The 20,316-nt window shown below is 37.0% G+C and overlaps 1 protein-coding gene across 39 annotated transcripts in view; it reads right to left on the reverse strand.

Annotated features, from left to right (window-relative positions):
- Nrxn1 (neurexin 1) overlaps positions 1–20,316 on the reverse strand; it is a 1,073,594-nt gene that overhangs the window by 149,564 nt on the left and 903,714 nt on the right. For all 39 annotated transcript variants that reach the window (XM_029470970.1, XM_029470959.1, XM_029470968.1 and 36 more), the window contains one exon: positions 14,262–14,433. In XM_029470970.1, coding sequence (XP_029326830.1) covers positions 14,262–14,433 — 172 coding nt within the window. The remainder of the gene's footprint in view (positions 1–14,261; positions 14,434–20,316) is intronic.

The following is a 20,316-nucleotide window of genomic DNA, read 5'->3' on the forward strand; positions in this document are numbered from 1 at the left end:
GATAAATGGGACCTCATAAAATTGCAAAGCTTCTGCAAGGCAAAAGACATCGTCAATAAGACAAAAAGGCCACCAACAGATTGGGAAAGGATCTTTACCTATCCCAAATCGGATAAGGGACTAATATCCAATATATATAAAGAACTCAAGAAGGTGGACTCCAGAAAATAAACAGAACTCTTAAAGGAGGAAACACAAATGGCTGAAAAACAACAAAATGCTCAGAATCCTTAGCTATCAAGGAAATGTAAGTCAAAACTGCTTTCATATTTCATATTCCCTCTATCAGAACGGCTAGGACCAAGAAAACCTGTGCAAGCTCATGCTGCTGACGAAGTGGTGGCATGCCAATGTGTGCAGCCATGCTGGGAATCAGTGTGATTTTTCCTCAGGTAGATGGCAATCTGGCCACCTCGAGATTAGCTAAACCCCTCTGGGACATTGTACTGAGTCGTTTTAGGTCACTTTGGTATAAACTAATGTCACCTGAGAACAGGAGGCCTCAATAAAGGAAATGTCTTCATATGGTATGGTAGTAGGCCTGTCGGGGTATTTTCTTAATTCATGATTGATAGATCACCCAGACCATCATAGGTGGTGCAGTTGTTGGGCTGATAGTTCTAAGTTCTATAAAAAAAAAAGCAGGCTGAGTAAGCCATGAGTACCAAGTCACTAAGCAGTACCTCTCCATGGCCTCTGCCTCTGCTCCTGCCTCCAGGTTTTTACCCAGGCAGAGTTCCTGTTCTGGATTCTTCAATAATGGATTGCTATTTTGAAGAGTAAGGTCTTTTAAAAATCAAAGGAGAGTACTAATAATTTTTGCCATGTAATAATTCTGTGACTGTGAATGGAATAATCTATGTCATCATACCTAAATGTTAATGCACAGTGTACAGCAGATTCCTAATATAGAGTCACCCACAATCACCTTTCCAACTCACTGTCGTGGAATTAAAGGATTCGACAAGTGTCTGGGACTTGGGGTGAGCTCTGTTCCCGCTTCACCTCAATGCGGTTCAATACTATTTTTAAATCTATTTAACTTAGTGGATGTAACCTTCTAAGGAAACTTCATTCCCATAAAGCACAGGCATTATCTAACTGTGACCATTCTGTCTCTTTTCAGACAAGTCACCTGGGCATTTTTAAAAGCTCCATTTGTTTGTTTTTATTCTAGCCATAGAATGTACTGTCTTCTAAATCTTCTGCCACCCTAAGCAATAAAAAAATAATAATAATAAATGAGAGAACTGAAGGCTCTACTTGGACTTTTAAAATGTTTCAGCAAAGGTGACCCTGAAACATATTGATGATTCAATTAGCTGACATTATCTAGAAAGAAAAAAAAATGAGGCTTAATGTTCCTCTGTGCTGTGTAGTCTTTTATCTCATAATTCTAGCTGGAATTCTTCATTGCAAATGAATATGGTAATATTCTGGACAGACTTATGCTCAGTCTAGTCTGTCCTGAAGTCTCAATGGCCACTTTAAATCTCTTGGTCACCAGTAGAGATAATTCAATCAAGTTGACAAATTATTTCAATAAAACATAATGTGAAGAAAGTCAAGTCTCAGATTCCCAGGTTTGGGGTAATGCAGGCAAATTTAAAAAAATCTAAAACCAAACAGACTTGAAACCACATAAGATGAAAGAGTGTCTTTGAAACCTCTTTCATCTGTGGAGCTAAATTTGACACAAGATATTCATCATCCTAATTTAATTTTAATATATAGCCTACTTAGAAGCTCCATAGTTCCTAAATGTTTACCATCTATTGTGTCATTCTGTCTTAATACTTTCAAATTATTACAAACTTGAGTTTATATTCTGTAAGAACAAATATACTATTCTAATAACTGCATGTACAAGGGCATATATAAATTGTTTGCCTCAAATGAATATTATTTATTACATTGCCAAAGACATGAACTTTTGTCTTTTAAATTTTATTTCTAGGAAATGAAGATATTTGAGCAAATATATTTTAGGTAAGAATCATTTCTAAATGTTAACCTACTCAGCAGTTGTAAGCAATGAGCTGTAAGAGTTTGTTGTGCTTTTTCTTCACTTCCCCTGATTAGGAAAATCTTAACTAATATGTCATATTCTAGAATCTAATCTACAACCTTAAATACACTCATCTCTTATGTCTCAGTCTCTTTAGATTTGTGGATTTTGTCATTCACATACTTCATCATTGTGGAAATACTGGTCATGTTTTTTGCTGGTTAGTTGGATAACAATTGTACACAAGGTAGTGGCAGTTAGGGTGAAGGAATCTTAATTTGAAAACTTCTTCCACTAGACTAGACTGGAGCAAACCTGTGGTATGTTTTCTGGATTGATGACTAATGTGAGAGCTCAGCTTAATCTGGACTGTGTCATCCCTGGTCTGGTAGTCCTAAGAGCTGTGAGAAAGCAGGCTGAGCAGGTCATGAGGGAAATATTGTAAGCACTCCTCTGTGGCTTCTGCTCCAGTTCCAGACTTGAATTTACTGCCTTGAATTACTGCCCTGACTTCTTTGAGATTAGAGCCATGAGCCACCATATCTATATAGGTTTATGAATATTTATATTGATAGGGAGAAACTCATATTGAACAGGATCATCTCATTGTTTACAACCAGCAGGTAGACTGACTAATCTATTGAAATCTCCAGAGAAGAAATGTTAAAAGCAATTTTCATCATTTACATTTTCTTTTCAGCTACTCTTTCTTTATTGGTGCTAAATTACTTTTTTATTAAATATTTTCTTCATTCACATTTCAAAAGTGAATATGCTATCTCAAAATCTCCTATACCCTCCCCCACCCACGTACTGCTCCCCAACTCCCCACTCCCACTTCCTGGCCATTGCATTCCCCTGTACTGGGGCATATAAAGTTTGCAAGACCAAGAAGCCTCTCTTCCCAATGATAGCTGACTAGGCCATCTTCTGCTACATATGCATCTGGAGACACGAGCTCTGGGGGTACTGGTTAGTTCATATTATTGTTCTACCTATAGGGTTGCAGACCCCTTCAGTCCCTTGGGTACTTTCTCTAGCTCCTCCATTGGGGGCCCTGTGTTCCATCCAATAGATGACTGTGAGCATCCACTTCTGTATTTGCCAGGCACTGGCCTAGCCTCACACGAGACAGTTATATCAGAGTCCTCTCAGCAATGAAATTATCCCATGATCCTATTAGATCACCACAGACTAAGGCTGATCTTCAATAACAACACAAATAATAGAAAGCCAACATTCACGTGGAAGCTGAACAACACTCTACTGAATGATACCTTGGTCAAAAAAGAAATAAAGAAAGAAATTACAGACATTTAATGAAAATGAAGCCACAACATACCCCAAATTATGGGACACAATGAAAGTGGTTCTAAGAGGAAAACTCATAGCTCTGAATGCCTCCAAAAGAAACTAGAGAGAGCGTACACTACCAGTCTGACAGCACACCTAAAAGCTCTAGAACAAAAGGAAGCAAATTCTGAAACTGAAAAATTCTCTACTAAATGAAAACTTGTTCAGGGAAGAAATAATGAAAGAAATTAGATTTCCTGGAATTTAATGAAAATGCTGACACATCATACCCGAACTTATTAGACACACTGAACGTAGTGTTAAGAGGAAATTTCATAGCTGTAAGTGCCCTGGTAAAGAGTCTGTGGAGATCTTACACTAACAACGTAACCGCATATATGAGAGCTCCAGAAAAAAAAGAAGCCAACTCACCTACAAGGAGTAGAAGGCTGGAAATAGTCAAATTCAGGGCTGAAATCAACCAAGTAGACATAAAACTATACAATGAATCAGTAAAACCACAAGCTGGTTCTTTGAGATAATCAACAAGATAGATAAACCCATAGCCAAACTAACTAAAGGGCCAAGAGGCAGTATACAAATTAATAAAATCAGAAAAGAGAGACCTAACAACAGAAATGGAGGAAATTTTTTTAAAAATCAGATCCTACTCTAAAAGCCTATACTCAACAAAACTGGAAAATCTAGACGAAATGGATGATTTTCTAGACAGATGCACATACCAAGTTAAATTGAGAGCAGGTAAACTAAACAGGCCCATATCACTCAAGGAAATAGAAGAAGTAATTTACAATCTTCTTACCAAAAAGCCCAAGACCAGATGGATTTAGTGCAAAATTCTACCAGACCTTCAAAGAAGACCTGGTAGCAATTTTTCTCAAACTATTCCATAAAATAGAAACTGAAGGAACACTACCAAACTTGTTCTAGGAGGAAACAATTACTGTGATTGCTAAACCACACAAGGACCCAACCCAAAAAGAGAACTTCTAACCAATCTCACTTATGAATATCGATGCAATAATACTCAATAAAATTCTTGCAAACTGAATCCAAGAATACATCAAAACCATCATTCACCATGTTCAAGTAGGCTTCATCCCAGGGATGCAAGGTTGGTTTAATATAAAAAAATTCATTAATGTAATCCACTATATAAACAAACTCAAAGAAAAAATTACATGATCATCACCTTTGACACAGAAATACATTTGACAAAATACAACACTCCTTCATGTTAAAAGTATTGGAGAGATTAGGAATTCAAGGCCCATACCTAAACACAATAAAGCAATTTACTGCAAACCAAAAGCCAATAAAAAAATTAAATAGAGACATACTTGAAGCAACCCCACTGAAATTGTGGACAAGACAAGGCTGCCCACTCTCCCTGTATCTATTCAATACACTACTAGAAATGTTAGGTAGAACAATAAGACAACAAAAGGAGATCAAGGGGATACAAATGGGTAAAGAAGAAGTAAAGGTATCACTATTTACAGATGATGTGGTAATATATATATATATATATATATATATATATATATATATATATATGTATAAGCGACCCCAAGAATTCTACCAGAGAACTTCTCCAGTTGAAAAACAACTTCGGCAAAGTGGCAGGATATAAAATTAACTCAAATGAATCATTAGCCTTTCTTTATACAAAGGATAAACAGGCTGAGAAAGAAATTAGGGAAATGACTCCCTTCACTATAGCCTCAAATAATATAGAGTATCTTGGGGTGACTCTAACCAAACAAGTGAAAACCTGTATGACAATAATTTCAAGTCTATCAAGAAATAAATCTAAGAAGGTCTCAGAAAATATAGAGTTTTCCCATGCTCATGGATTGGTAGAATTAACAGAGTAAAAATGACTATCCTACCAAAGGCAATCTATAGATTCATTGTGATTCCCATCACAGTTCCAACACAATTCTTCAAAGACATGGAAAGAACAATTCTCAGATTCATCTGGAAAGGTAAAAATAAAACCTAGAATAGTGAAAACAATTCTTTTCTTTTCTTTTTTTTTCTTTCCTTTTTTGATTAATATAGTAAAAATGGTTATCTTGCCAAAAGCAATCTACAGATTCAACGCAATCTTCTTCAAAATTCCAACTTCAATTCTTCACAGAGTTACAAAGGGCAATATGCAAATTCACCTGGAATAACAAAAACTTAGAATAGCAAAAACTCTTCTCAACAATTAAAGAACCTCTGGTGGAATCACCATCCTTGACCTCAAGCTGTACTACAAAGCAACTGTGGTAAAAACTACATGATAGTTTAAACTACAGTGACAGGCAGGTAGATTAGTAGAATAGAATTGAAGACCCAGAAATGAACCCAAACACCTATGGTCACTTGATCTTTGACAAAGGAGCTAAAAGTTTTCAGCGGGGAAAAAAAGACAGCATTTTCAACAAATGGTGCTGGCTCAACTGGTCATTAGCATGTAGAAGAATGTGAATTGATCCATGCTTATCTCCTTGTACAAAGCTCAAATCTAAGTGGATCAAGGACCTCCACATAAAACCAGAGACACTGCAACTTATAGAGGAGAAAGTGGGGAAGACCCTTAAATATACGGGCACAGGGGAAAATTTCCTGAAGAGAACACCAATGGCTTGTGCTGTAAGATCAAGAATTGACAAATGGGACCTCATAAAATTTCAAAGCTCAATAAGACAAAATGGAAAAAAAAAAGATTGAGAAAAGATCTTTACCAATCCTAAATCCGAAAACAATTCTTAACAATAAAAGGAGAGCTGGGGGAAATCACCATCCGTAACCTCAAGCTTTACTGCAGAGCAATAGTGGTAAAAAACTGCATGGTTTTGGTGCAGAGACAGATAATTTGATCCATGGAATAGAATTGAAGACCCAGAAATAAAACCACACTTATAGTCACTCTGTCTTTCACAAAGATGCCAAAAATATACAATGGGAAAAAAGAAAGCATCTTCAATAAATGGTGCTGGTCTAACTGGGTGTCTGTATGTAGAAGAATGAAAATAGACCTGTATTTGCTACCTGTATTTGCTCAAGTCCAGGTGGATCAAAGACCTCAACATAATACCAGGTACACTGAATTTAATAGAAGAGAAAGTAGGAAAGAGCCTTCAACTCATTGACACAGGGGAAATTTCCTAAACAGAACTCCAATGGCTCATACTTTAAGATCAAGAATTGAAAAATGGAACCTCATGAAACTGGAAAGCTTCTGTAAGGCAAAGGACATAGTCAATAATACAAATAGTTAACATATAAGTTGGCAAAAAATGTTCACTAAACCCACATCAGACAGAAGGATAATATCTACTGATATATATACCCTCAAGAAGTTAATCACACACACAAAAAAAAACCCAAACAACCCATTCAAAGAATGGGACATAGAACTAAACTGAGAATTCACAACTGAAGAATCTTGAGTGGCTGAGAAGCACCTAAAGAAATGTTCAAAGTCCTTAGTGATCAGAGAAATGCAAATCAAAACAACCCTGAGATTCAACCTCACACCAATCAGAATGGCTAAGATCAAAACCTCAGGTGACAACAAATGTTGGAGAGGATGTGGAGATGTGGAGAAATAGGAACACTCCTCCATTGCTGATCAGATTGCAAATTGGTACAACCACTGTAGAAATCAATCTGGAGGTTCCTCAGAATGTTATAAACCTGAAGACCCAGCTATACCACTCTTGGGAATATACCAAAAAGATGCCCCACCAAACCACAGGAGCAAGTGTTCCACTATGTTCATAGTGGCCTTATTTGTGATAGCCAGAAACTAGAAACAACCTAGATGTCCCATGACAGAAAAATGGACAGAAAATGTGGTTCATTTACACAATGGAATACTACTCAGCTATTAAGAAAAGAACATCCTGAGTTTTGCAGGGAAATGGATGGAACTAGAAAATATCATCCTGAGTGAGGTAACTCAAACCCAAAAAGACATGCATACTATATACTCATAAGTGGATATTAGCAAAAACAAAAGATAAGAATACCCAAGCTACAATCCATGGAACTCAAAAAGGTCAACAAGGAGAAGTGCCCAAGTGAGAATGCCTCAGGAGAGAGAAGAAAGCAATTACAAGTGGTGAGGGAGGGAGGGACCTGGGAGGGAAAGTGGACAAAGGAGGGAGTAGGTGGAGAGGGAACCAGATCTAGTATTTTATGAGGGAAAAGTACTGAAGCCCTGAGGGCCAGCAGAAAGAATGAAAACAGGCAACCTCAGGAAATAGGAGGTTGTCAGGACTCTCCAGAATGTACCAGAGACCAGGGAAGCAAGACACTCTCAGGACTCAAAGGAAGGGACCTTATATGAAATACCCGACAGTAGGGAGAGGGAAATTATAGAGCCCACCTCAAGTAGGAATATAGAATATCAAGTGAGGTATGGGGTTGCCATCCCAGTCACATCTCTGACCCATAATTGTTCCTGTGTGAAAGGGTCCCTGTAATTGGGATGGAAATGGAGAGGAGCCTGAGAAAAATAAGGTCCAGCGACAAGCTCAAAGCGGGATCCAGCTCAAGGTGAGGTCCCAAAGCCTGACACTATTACTGAGGCTATGGAGGGCTCACAAAAATGGACCTATAATGACTGTCCTCAGAAAGACCCAACAAGCAGCTGAAAGAGTTAGATGCAGATATTTGCACCCAAGCAATGGACAGACGCAGCTGACCCCTCTTGTTGAATTAGGGAAGGCTGGAAAAGGCTAAGGAGAAGGGCAATCGTGTAGGAGTGCCAGCAGTCTCAATTCAATTAATCTGGACCCCTGAGATCACTCAAATACTGGACCACCAAATAGACAGCATACATCAGCTGATAAGAGACCCCCACACACAACACACATACAGTAGAGTACTTCCAGGTCTGTGTTCATTTAGAGATGATGCACCTAACCCTCAAGAAACTGGAGTCTCCAGGGTGTTTAGAGGTCAGGTGGGTTGGGGTGGGGCATCCATGTGGGGACAGGGTGGGGTGGAGAGGAGGTGTGGGATATGAGACCATCTGAGGGTGAATGGTGGGGACAGTGAATGGGATATGAAGTGTAAAAAGTAAATTAATTAAAAAAAGAAAACTGGCAATATAGAACAAGTTGATATTTGTTAAGTATTTCAAAAAACACACTTAATTCTTTTCGTGAGCTCAACTTAAATTTAACTTCACATGCCACATTATAGAAAATCAAGAAGGACATCTTATTTTATTGATCTCCTTGTTTCTTAAGATGTTATGATATACGATCTTCATGTCTCAACTGTGAACCTGATTAAACTGGGAGAAAAAAAATACTAGAATCAATTAAAAAGACCTCAAATTTATATGTCTGGAGTCAATTCACAATGACATCCAGTAATAAACAATAATACATAACTGAAAAAAGTCTAACTATTTAGGCTATTTCAGTTTGGTCAGCAATAAACAGTTATTAATACAATTTTTGGGATAAAGAATGGTTGTGTTTTGTAAATAGAAATATATATCTTGATAGGGCCAAACACTTTTGTGAATTGTCTTATAGACAGTGATAATTTAGTCCTATGAAAATGTAACCTAAGTGCAATGGAGTATAATATTGATAAGAAGCAGATGGTATAGCATGAGTAAAAGATCATTTTAGGGAGGTCATGGACAGATACAAATTTCCTGTGTTAGAGCACAGCAAGACATATTGTAAACACATAAAAAGAAAGAAACAAGAGACCACTCACAGACATACCACAAGACCTCAATTCTAAACATGGAGCAGTTTCAGCATTGTTGATGAGTCATTTACTTCTGTTGTACTATGGAAACCAACGGGTTGAAAAATATCTACATGATCTATGCTTTGCAGTATATGCAGTCCAAGTGAGTCCAAGATCCACCAAACTACCAGAGGAACTTTTTCTTAAATAAATAAGCAGCACATTAGAACCAACTAATATTTCCCACAGCAACAGTTAAGTGGAATTTAAAAATATTCAGGGCCTATCAAGTATAGGAAAGATTAAAAGTCATAAAAAACAACAACAACAGCTTTTCTCTTACAGTCTCAGACATCTTTGATGCTTAGTCAGGAACTTTAGCCCAGTATATTTAATATTTTAATCAATAAAATGTTTATTATGCTCAACAGCAAGGATATCCTCAAAGTGTTCACAAAATTGAAGACCACAAAGAGAGATATTTGATATTAAAAATAGAGGTTTTTTTTTTAGGTTCTTATTCTCAGACTTCACAGAGAACTTAAGAGGAAACCTGGAAAACTGAAGACTGATGGATGCTTATCCTTGCCAAAGAGAAGCCAAACACTGATAAATTTGATAAATGTTTAACATATCTGTAATTTTATTTCAGTGTAAAATAACAATGGAGAATTTTTTTCCCAAATGAAGTTTAAAATAGGTTTCAGAATCTGTTGACAACTGAAAAGTTAATGTAATTAACCATAGCATGGGGTTAGTCTTTTGTTACAACTGACTACCCCCCTCCAAATCCTTAAGGACTCTAATGTGCTAATTCTAACTCTTTGTAATGATTTACCTAACTCACTAATTAAGCTTTTCAAGTGAAGTTTAAAAATAATCAGAGTCTACTGATGGATGCCAAGGACTCAAACAGTTAGCGTAAACGAAGTACCTATGGCTTTTGTAACAAGGTTAATTTTATTCCGCCTGTTACTGCTTAATTTTCTTAATCTTTATTGGTGCCTGGGTCACCAAAAATAACAGAATAAGAAGTGTATATCCATTCACAGGCAAACAGTCAAGCTGGACCCCAGGCTTTAAAGTCTATACCACTGCTGGGAGAAAAGCCTCACCCAGTGGTTTTTGTTATTTGGGCTTCTGTTACCTACAGATAAGAGTTAATAGTTTTGACTAGCTACTAACAGGCATAGTAACCCAGAGAAAATCAGGTGGCCTTGTCAAGGTTCAATTTCCTTGTTTCACAATGAAGGAAGCTAGAATAGAAAGCCTGTGAAGCTTGTTTCAGCTTTTAAGTATTCTGATTGCAAATGAAGTAGGTTTTCTTAATTACATCACACATAGCCAAAAGTAGGTCGAACATAAACTCATTAAAAAAACTAGCATCAAACTTTTAATGCTAAATAAGAACTGTCTTAAATAATACATTAATGATGACATTAGTTAAAAATGAGTAACCAATTTATCTAAATAAATGGGTTGAATTTAATGGCAATAATAAATGGATTTCCCATGACCTGAAATTTTCCCATGACCTAAATTTTATCAGACTTAGCCAATAAACAAAGGATTGAGTGCCTAGCTAAAACCTGAGACTTCAGTCAAATTGGATAGCTAGGAAAACGAACTTGAACTATCCCATGAAATCCTCCTCGGGGATATCTCTCCTTCAACTTCTCTCTTGCCTAAAGGATTGACTTTGTGACAATAATCTAGACCTTCATTTGTTTCTTTATTCAAACCCCGTTAGCAATTTTGTTTTGATTTTGGTAGGTGTTCAATATCCTTGTTGTTTCCCAAGCTATGTAATCTAGTGATCAAGAACATTTGTTTAATGTTTCTATCTTACTGCAGATCTCCCGTTTACTGCTACCTACTGACCCCTCCTGAATCTGTAACGTTAGGATGCCGAATGTTATAATCGTAAAATGAGAGAGCAAGAGGCAGGAAGTGGGGAGGCAAAGACAAGGAGGAGAAAATTTCAGAGGAGAAAAGAGGAAAAGTGAAGGCAGAGAAAGAGGGGATGAGAAGAGGAAGGGAAGGAGAGGGAGAGAGAGAACAGCAGACAGAAGAGGAGAGGGGAGGGGAGGAAACAGCTCTTCTCTAACATCCTTAAGTGCTTACAAGCACCGTGTACTCACCCTGTTAAGATTTTACTCATTCTTATCTTTTCTCTTTAGCATATGAGCTATTTAACAGTTTCGTGAATATATTTCAGTCTCCATCTCTACCAGCTAATTCCAACCAGTAAATGCTTGCTTGAAAAGGTCCAAATTTTGTTCCCGGTTTCTTACACCACTCACTGCAAAATAATCTATCTGAGAATCTGCTGTGTTCTTTTAAAAAGCTGTATCATTATTTTTTAATATATTTTTAGCTAAATATGAGATAACCCTTATATTTCCCCATGTCCAATGGTTCTAGTATTGAATACTTAAAAATTGTCTTGTTGCCAAACAAGGAACCTAATGAGTTCCTTGTATGTAGTATATACATTCTTTACATATGCATAGACAGGCTTAACGTATTCATGGAAATAAAATTATAATTTAACTTTGTAAAGATATAAAAGGTATTTTTTTTCACATATGAAGTTAAAGCTATTTCCCAAAGAAACTGATTTTTTTGGGAATAATCTTGAGTTGGGGACAGCAAAATGGCATAAGGCTTTGTTGAGTAACATTAGAGGAGGAGGTCTATTTTTGTTGAGAGAGAACATTTTGCTACATAGCTGTAATTAGGAACAAATCAGAAATTAATGATGCATTATATTCTAGAGCTTTAACTGACATGAAATAAGAAACAATTTTCTCAACTTTAAAGGAAAATATTATTTCTGTACTTTGCTTCATGCACAGAAAATAATTGAAAAGGGATTTATGGCAATTTCCATACTTATTCTTAAATATGAATTGTTGGCTTGTAGGAATATCACCTTTCCAAAAGAGCCTAAAATCTATATCTCCTAATTAGTTTCTCTATGAAAGCCTTCCTGACAACTGCAGGGCAATACTACTGGTCAGTGCTTGAGGTGCTTTTCATTAAAGGTGTAGTGTCGCTACCAGACAAATTGCTTCATATAAAAGCACTTACCACAAAAGCCTATAATGGAAGGTTAAGTGCTATGCTTAATTACTAATTTCAACCCTTGTATTTTGCAGTGCAGGCACTTTAAAAGGAAGCAAATACAGTCTGTTGGTTCCGTTCCTGCTTCTCTGATTATAGGATTTGGTGGTAAAAGCATTAGTCTAGTGGCTTTTCTAATGAATAATAACTCCCTAAATTTTTAAAATAAAAATAGCCAAGCCTCAAGCTGATATAAAAGATATATACTAGACTATGATATTGAACTCATATTTAAAATCACATTGTTGTAAAATCTTTTCATCTAGGTCACTCACACTTTGAAATTTATATTCAAACTCTACAGCTTTGCTGGTGGTAAAACACCAGGAGAAATGAATGCTTGAAAGCTTCATGCTTTCTCCCTTTGTTAGCATCATGCTGAAGTATACACAGGGGAGATGGGTGGACAATTAGATAGCATAATGGTGATGTCTCTGTGCTCTTTATAACATTAAGTTCTTATGTGTGTGATACCTGCAGAATTTCACAGTTTTTTTTATTGATAGCACTTTCTCAATGCATTTTCATATGTGTAGTATACATGAAATTTTTCATGAGTGCTATAATATCTTACATGCCAGCTATTGCATGTGTCCTTCACAATAACATAGAATTTGGCTCAATCTTCGTTTATTCATTTAATTAAAGCACTCTTTAGTGAATGGGCACCTAGAGTAAGTGTCTGGATATAAAAGATTATAACTATGACAATTGTTTCTAAATATTTGTTTCTTATTATTCAATCTTCAAGTACATTTTATGTCTTTCTCTCTTTCATTCTTCTCCCTCCCTTCCTTCTATCTCTCCCTCCCACTACCTTCCTTCCTTCTTTCTTTCTTTCTTTCTTTCTTTCTTTCTTTCTTTCTTTCTTTCTTTCTTTCTTTCTTCTTTCCTTCTTTCTTCTCTGTCTCCCTCCCTCCCTCCTCCCTCCCTCCCTCCCCCTTCCCTCCCTTTTTCTTTCTTTATTTGAGACGTGTGGTAGTAATAGTCCTAACTGTCCTGGAGCTCACTATGCAGTCCAGGTTGGCCTTGATATTTTCCAGGATAAATTGATAAACACTTATTGCATGCTTGTTGCTTGTGAGTATTTCAGTAATTCCCAGACGTGTTCTTTATGTTCTTGATTTTAAATGTTATCACAAGGAAGTGTGTTCTGTTACATTTTATTCATCACATATTTGCAGAACAAATTAACAGGTTAGGACTGAAAACAAAGAATGACAGAAGTCAGAAGACACTCAGACAGGCGTCAAGGAGATTTCATCTCTTCATTATAGGTCATTCCCCGAGAAAACTGGTGTATAATTGATAAACTGTTTAATCAAATTATTTATTCTAAGAAGCAAATAATTCCAACAAAGGAGTTGCCTCGTACTCACTATTGTTATCATTTTACTGCATAGAATATAAATTGGTTTTTTTGTTTTTATTTACAGTGTGTCGTAAACTGTGCTATAGAGAAAGAGAACACTTTATAGACTTCAGTTGAGTGACACACTATCATCCCAGAGTCCTCATGAATCACTATGGTTTTATACAAGACAGAAATGAACTCAGTTTAATCTTAGCTGCAGGTCTGTGATGCAGTGTTTCTTTTCATCTCACTACTGGCTGCATGGCTGCTTGCCACCTGCTCTGCTCATGTGTTTTGTAAGTCTGTCTTGTGTGCCACTGTCAAAGGGACAGCTTTATTTTCTCTCAAAGAAAGTGTTATAGTGTTTCTTCCCCTGAATTTAAATTTTAACTGTTACTTTTGACAAAGCCTTTCCTTTGTTCAAATGCAAGGATTCAGTAAAAAGCTTTGACACGTTGTGCTTTTTTATGTGTGCATTTTTCTAGTGCACTGATGTTCTACATTTTTGCAAAAGACAATGTGTGGTTTCAAATTCACCTAATAAAATGTCATTTGTACACAGTAGCAAGAACAGTTTAGGACAACATTACATTGACATGACTCTAAAGTCTAATAAATACTTGATGGCTTTTCAAAAAAAACCACAATTTGAAGAAACAGATGCAATCATTGTCTTTTCCAGTTTTGTTTTTTGTTTTTTGTTTATTTTTTTCATAAAACTTCCCAGGTCCACAAGCCCTTGCTTACCTGCAGGGTAGCGCTCGATAACTGGCCAGCTGTCCACCTGTAACGTGGCATTGCCACCACTCCTTGTGAAACGTACTACATGGTATTTCCCATCATTAATGATTGCATTAGACTCTTCAATGGCGATGTCATCTGTTCCAACATTAAACTTAACTCCAATTTTTCCTTGGTGCTGTTAGGAAGGATGGGGAAAAGGGTCTTATTAATTCAATAAGTTAGCATTTGATAAGAATTGCATAACAGGCATTGTTCAAGAACATGCTTTGGACAACAGCTGCTTTCTTCTGATTCTATTTCTGAAAAACTACATGCAATAGAAGTAAGATCTTGACACCTGGCTAATTCTGAGACATCTCTTTCATGGATAATTGATATTTTGAATGACACATTTGCAAGGGAATTGAACTACCTTCTTCCCAAGGACTGCCACTGAGAAGGTGCACAGCTGCCTGTTTTAAGAGCACACACCCTCATGTCCTCTGACATCTCCTTAACCTAATCTCCAAATTTCACAAGAAAAACACAGATTGAAACCCTCCCTTTTAATAATGAGAGAAATGGGAGTAATACAGTCTGTTTAGAACCAAATGACAGATGCTCACAATACAAGCCATCTCTGTAACAGGGCGGGCAGAGAAATAGGCATTCACTGAAATGATTCTTAGTCTTTAGCTTCAAACCACCAAGACATTAGCAGCTTAGGACACACTCATTGTCTTTTCCTTGCAGATGATGAAACTGTGCCATAAGGCTGCAGTATCTTGTTCAAGGACACACAACTTAGTAAAGACAGCAGGAATTAAAGGATGAATCCCTAATTTTTAGGTGACATATTAGCTAAAATGGAGCCAGAATAATTATCTACAATTAACGCCCTCTCTGAATTATGCAAAGCAGTATTAAAAATCATTCTAAAGGTAAAGTTATGATTGATAACTTCACCTGTGGTGACAAAAACTTCATGTACCTCTGTCCTTGACCTCTAAGAAGCTTTCTCTGGTAGTGGGGCTGTCAACCCTACCATGAGCTGAGCTGATTTTGAAAGCATGGAGATTTTATCATAATCAGTAGCACAGGATATGGGCATTTCAGGCCCTTTTCAGAGTCAGACTCAGACTATCTGTGATTCCTCTTTCAACAAGCCTTAGTTGAGAGAAACAACACTGGGGAAGACGGTTTTTAAAGGACACAGGGGGTGGTTTTAAATGAGAAGCTAGAAGGTTTGGAGTGCATACTTAGACCACATATGTTTAAACTGTTGAAGGTTTCTCAGTACTATACTAGGCAAGACGATGCCATCAGTGTATATTAGAAAATCTTATATTAAGAAAAAAACCTCTCAAATAAAGCTAGATTAATTTAAGAAAAATGTTCGAGGTGCTGTTTCAGACACTGCTGAAAACATTAAAGTTTTCTGTATCCCATGTATTTGTTGCACAGAAAGGAATTTTTATTAATTTAATTTTAATTCTTTTGTTTTCATTTATTTTAGGCTTGATAAACAATAAACAATTTGACTTTAAGATGTCACATTTCTTTCTCTTCTGAGTGTTTGTGTGTTGATTAATTAGACAAATGCTTATAGTCTAATATAAATATTTGTTATTCATACTGTGAAAAATCTATACTGTATTAGACAAACTTTGATTGTATTGAGTCTTCAATGGCGAGTCCTCCCTACTCCTCCCCTAATTTTTCCTCTCTCCAATTTCTTTCCACAAAAATTCATGTCTTCTTATTTATATATATTTAAATCCCACTGGGTCTGCCCACCTACACATGGTGGTAGGGTCACCCACTGAAGAATGAACAAGTTACCTGGGGCCACCCCCCCAGCACATTTCCCTTGTTAATATTGTCCATGCATGTGCTAATAACAGATAAGATCATATGACTTAAATAAGACTCTTACACCATCCTCTAGTCTTATCTCATATGTTAAAATTATGCATTAACTTGTACTCAAATATATTTATGTTTATTTAAATACATTAAGTATGCATAAATACCTCATTAATTTATTAAAAATAAGTGGATAGTTATTTTTCTAAAATGGGGAAATAACAAATGTCCATGGGACCAGGAAATTTGCTTGAGGTCACGTATCCTAGAAATGATAAGGAACTTCATTTATGACACCCCAACAATATGGCTGCCTGAACAGGACCTAAGTAAGTACAATACCAATATAAATAACCATGCTAACATGGAAGGAGTAAATCTCCTGGATGCTCAACCATAAACAAAGAATTACAGCTTCAATCCTACTTAAAAGAGGGAAGAAAATAATCATGGGATGCAGAGGGAGGGAGGGATCTTGGTGGGAGTGAGGAGGGGGAGGGAAAAAAAAAACTGGAGCAGGTACTAGGGTGGGGAACAGGAGAGACTCCCAGAAGTCCAGGAGAATGAATGAAAATATGCAGGTTCTGGGGAAGGGAGATGGGGAGAGAGACTCTCAGGACTCAATGACAGTGATCTTAGTCAAAATGCCCAACACTGGGGGAAGGGAACTTGAAGAGTTCACCTCCAATAGATAGACAGGGTCTTAAGGGGAGGAATGGGATTACTAATCCACAGTCAAAATTTCTGATTCAGATTTTTTTCTGTCTAAAAGAAATGCAGGGACAAAATTGGAGAAGATACTGAAGAAAATGTAGTCTAATGACTGGCCCAACTTGGGATCTATCTCATGGGGTGTGGGAGGAGGCACCAAAGCCTGGCACTATTACTGATGTTATGATGTGAGCCAAGGGGGAGGAGGAATGGGATGAGAAACTGTGGGAGAGGTGACAATGAAGGGGGAGGCAATAGTTGGAATATAAATAAATAAAATAAATGTAAAAATGTTACAGTCAGACATCATATACATACAAGTAACACTAAACAGTTTGAACAAGATGTACTTCAAAATTTATGAATGTAGAATAATTAAAGAAAAGGGAGCTATGAATCTGAGAGGGAATGGTGGTGGGTTGCGGTGGGGAGGAGTGGAGTGGGATGGAGTGGGGTGGAGTGGAGAAGGGTTGGGTGTGGTAGAGTAGGGTTGGGTGGGGTGGGTTAGGGTAGAGTGAACATAGGAAGAGAGGGTAGAAAGTGAAGGAAGGGAATAATGCAAACTCAGGTCCATTGGGCTCAGTGGAAAATGCCTTCACATACTCAGCCATTTTAACAACTTCTTTGGTGAGGGATTTCTAAGATTTGACTAAGAACTCTTAAAACCTAAGTAGTCTTCAAGAAATGAAGGGAATACATTCAGCTTTCCGGTGGCTACTGTAGCATTAGGGCAAGATACCTTCTGTTCCTTATCCCTTCCTGTTCCTTCTGACTCATCCCTAGAAGATGCATGGAGAAAGAAAAAAAAACTGAATCACAGAAACAAAAGGAGTGAGTGTTATTCTTCTCCCACATGTGGACTCCCAGTGTGGTCCAAGGAGACACTACTGGGCACCTTTAAGGAAACCTACAATTATTACTGTAGGTGAGACAGCGAGACAGCTAAACTTACTTTCATTGCCTAAGAGTGGATTTTGTGCTCTCTAAGAGGATGCTGAAGACTGGTAAGAAAGGCATTCCCTAGACTTTCCTGGGTTTGGAATGAAAACCTCTCAGGACAGTTTTAAATTGCAGTTCTACCTTACTATTGCAATCTAATAAGTACATGATGGTGCTTGTTAATCCAGAGTTAACTCATTGGTATTCTCTTCTGGTATTAATGTCTTTCTTGTAACTGAAGAAATAAAACAAACAAACAAAACAAAACAAAAACACTCAAGTTTCCACATTGCTCTAAGAAAATGACTACAGTAGTCTGTTCTCATCAAACTACCAATTATTAAGGACAGAAAAATTTTGTGAATAGATGCATCTTCATTCTGAAGCATAAAAAAAAAGTCTCAGTCACTGGAGAGATTGCACTGAGGACAAAAACACTCTCCTCTTCCAAAGGGTCCATGTTCAGTACCCGTGCGCATCTAGAACTCTGCTTCAGGACAAGGGTCCATGTTCAGTACCCATGTGCATCTCGAACTCTGCTTCAGGACAAGGGTCCATGTTCAGTACCCATGTGCATCAAGAACTCTGCTTCTGGACAAGGGGCCTTGTTCAGTACCCATGTGCATCTAGAACTCTGCTTCAGGACAGGGGGCCTTGTTCAGTACCTGTGTGCATCTAGAACTCTGCTTCAGGACAAGGGGCCTTGGTTATGGCCTCCTTGGGCATCCACACACATGTGACATGCTTATACACAAGTAATACAAGCAAATCTTAAATATAATGTCCCCACTTTACAGGTAAGTGCTTTCAATTTATCTTAACCTCTTTTCATAATGTGAAACATAAAATGCTTTCTTCTTAGGGTATAGAAATGACCAGATTTTACAATGTTTGATTAATTGCCCATATTAAACAATTAATTATAAAACATCAAGGGTCAACGCTGCTTGGAGAGGTCCTGGTTTTTAAACAGTATCCATCTGTTCCTGGATATGCCAATATGTTGCCTCTACTCTGAGTAACTTTAACATATAATAGATTCAAACTTTGTGAAGTACCGAGTGTAGAAATGAAGATCACCAGAGTTGGGGAAAATAATTCCTACCACAACTCACTGTCTGCTCTATTCTATGCCAAGACCTTGGAAAATCAATTTCAATATAAATGATAGCCAAAGAAACATCTATCTCCATGGGGAGAAAACATTTAATATAGTGAAATATCAAATACTACTATGAAGAATATTTTGTAAATCTAATATTTCTTTCCTCCTAAAAGCTATAAATATGCTTCAAACCCAGCTCATATTGTCAGGAGAGAAAGTTATTTCAATTATATAAAAAAATAAAACTTGCTGAACTTCCTTGCCAATGGATAATTACAATTTAAAAGAATTCATTTCAAATCCTTACTCCTCTGGATTAAACGTGATTGTCTTGGTAAATTCTCATGAATATTGCATTAGGAAAAGCAGTAGTCATTTCTGTGGACATGTGCTGATCTCTCTGTATTGTATCTTGCTTGTAATGAGTAACTGTCTCATGCCATAATTTTGAAAATCTGTTCTAAGAACATCAGTAATGAGGCATTTATAATTTAATGAAGTCTTTTGTGGATTCATTAAATAAATAGAGACAAAGGTAATTATTGTTTTTTTTTTTCACAAAAGCTCATTTATGAATAAGGATTATAATATTAAGCCATGTTAAAAGGAAACATCATGAAATATGATACTGGATACGTACTTGAAGGTTCTAACAAGTGTGAGCACGCTGTCTAATTCCTTATGAAATTATAGTCAATTGAAAATATGTTTGGACCAAGATTGAGATTTAATGATATTCTCGATATCTAGAGCATACTTCACATAAGATATGTATGTTGCTCATTCAGTTATATCCTAATCTATCTGCATACAAACTAGATAAAATACAATGTACACATGCAAAAATTGTATTATATATGGCATAAAATATGCTCCATAAGATCCTAAAGCACAGATGTCATCCCTTTATTTTGTTTTGTTGTTTACTTCATCTTTGTCCCCCAAAAAAGAACTAATAAAATTTAAAAATTACATTTGTCAGTATTTTTATTTATCATGCTCTTTGTTAGCAACAACCAACAGTAAAGAAAGAGTGCAACCCTAAAAGCATGCAGCCTAGCAGAGTTCCCTGTCTCTGTTCTATGAGCATCTGCCATGTACTGTGACATACTCGTATGCTCGCGAACTGGGGAAGAATTAGACAATGCGCTCATGTGTACCAGAGGACTGTGCTCACTCCAGAACACAGAATGTTTCTCAGAAACCAGACCTACCTGTAGCCAGAATCAGACACTATGCTGTGCTCTGTTTCTCCAGAGACAAATCCTCATGAGGGAGCCAATGGCCTGTGGCTGGATGAGTTTTGTGGGGCCTGAGGTCATTGTTGTTGACATAGTGCAGGGACTGACAGCAGAGAACCACCTATTCTCCCTCCCCAAAATAACTGAGCTGAAAATTGCCATTGGGCCCTAACATATTCCAAAATCAGGGACTTACCGCTGGCTGGTAAGGATTGTG

The sequence above is a fragment of the Mus caroli genome, chromosome 17, assembly GCF_900094665.2.
Source record: "Mus caroli chromosome 17, CAROLI_EIJ_v1.1, whole genome shotgun sequence".
NCBI classification, from domain to species: domain Eukaryota; kingdom Metazoa; phylum Chordata; class Mammalia; order Rodentia; family Muridae; genus Mus; species Mus caroli.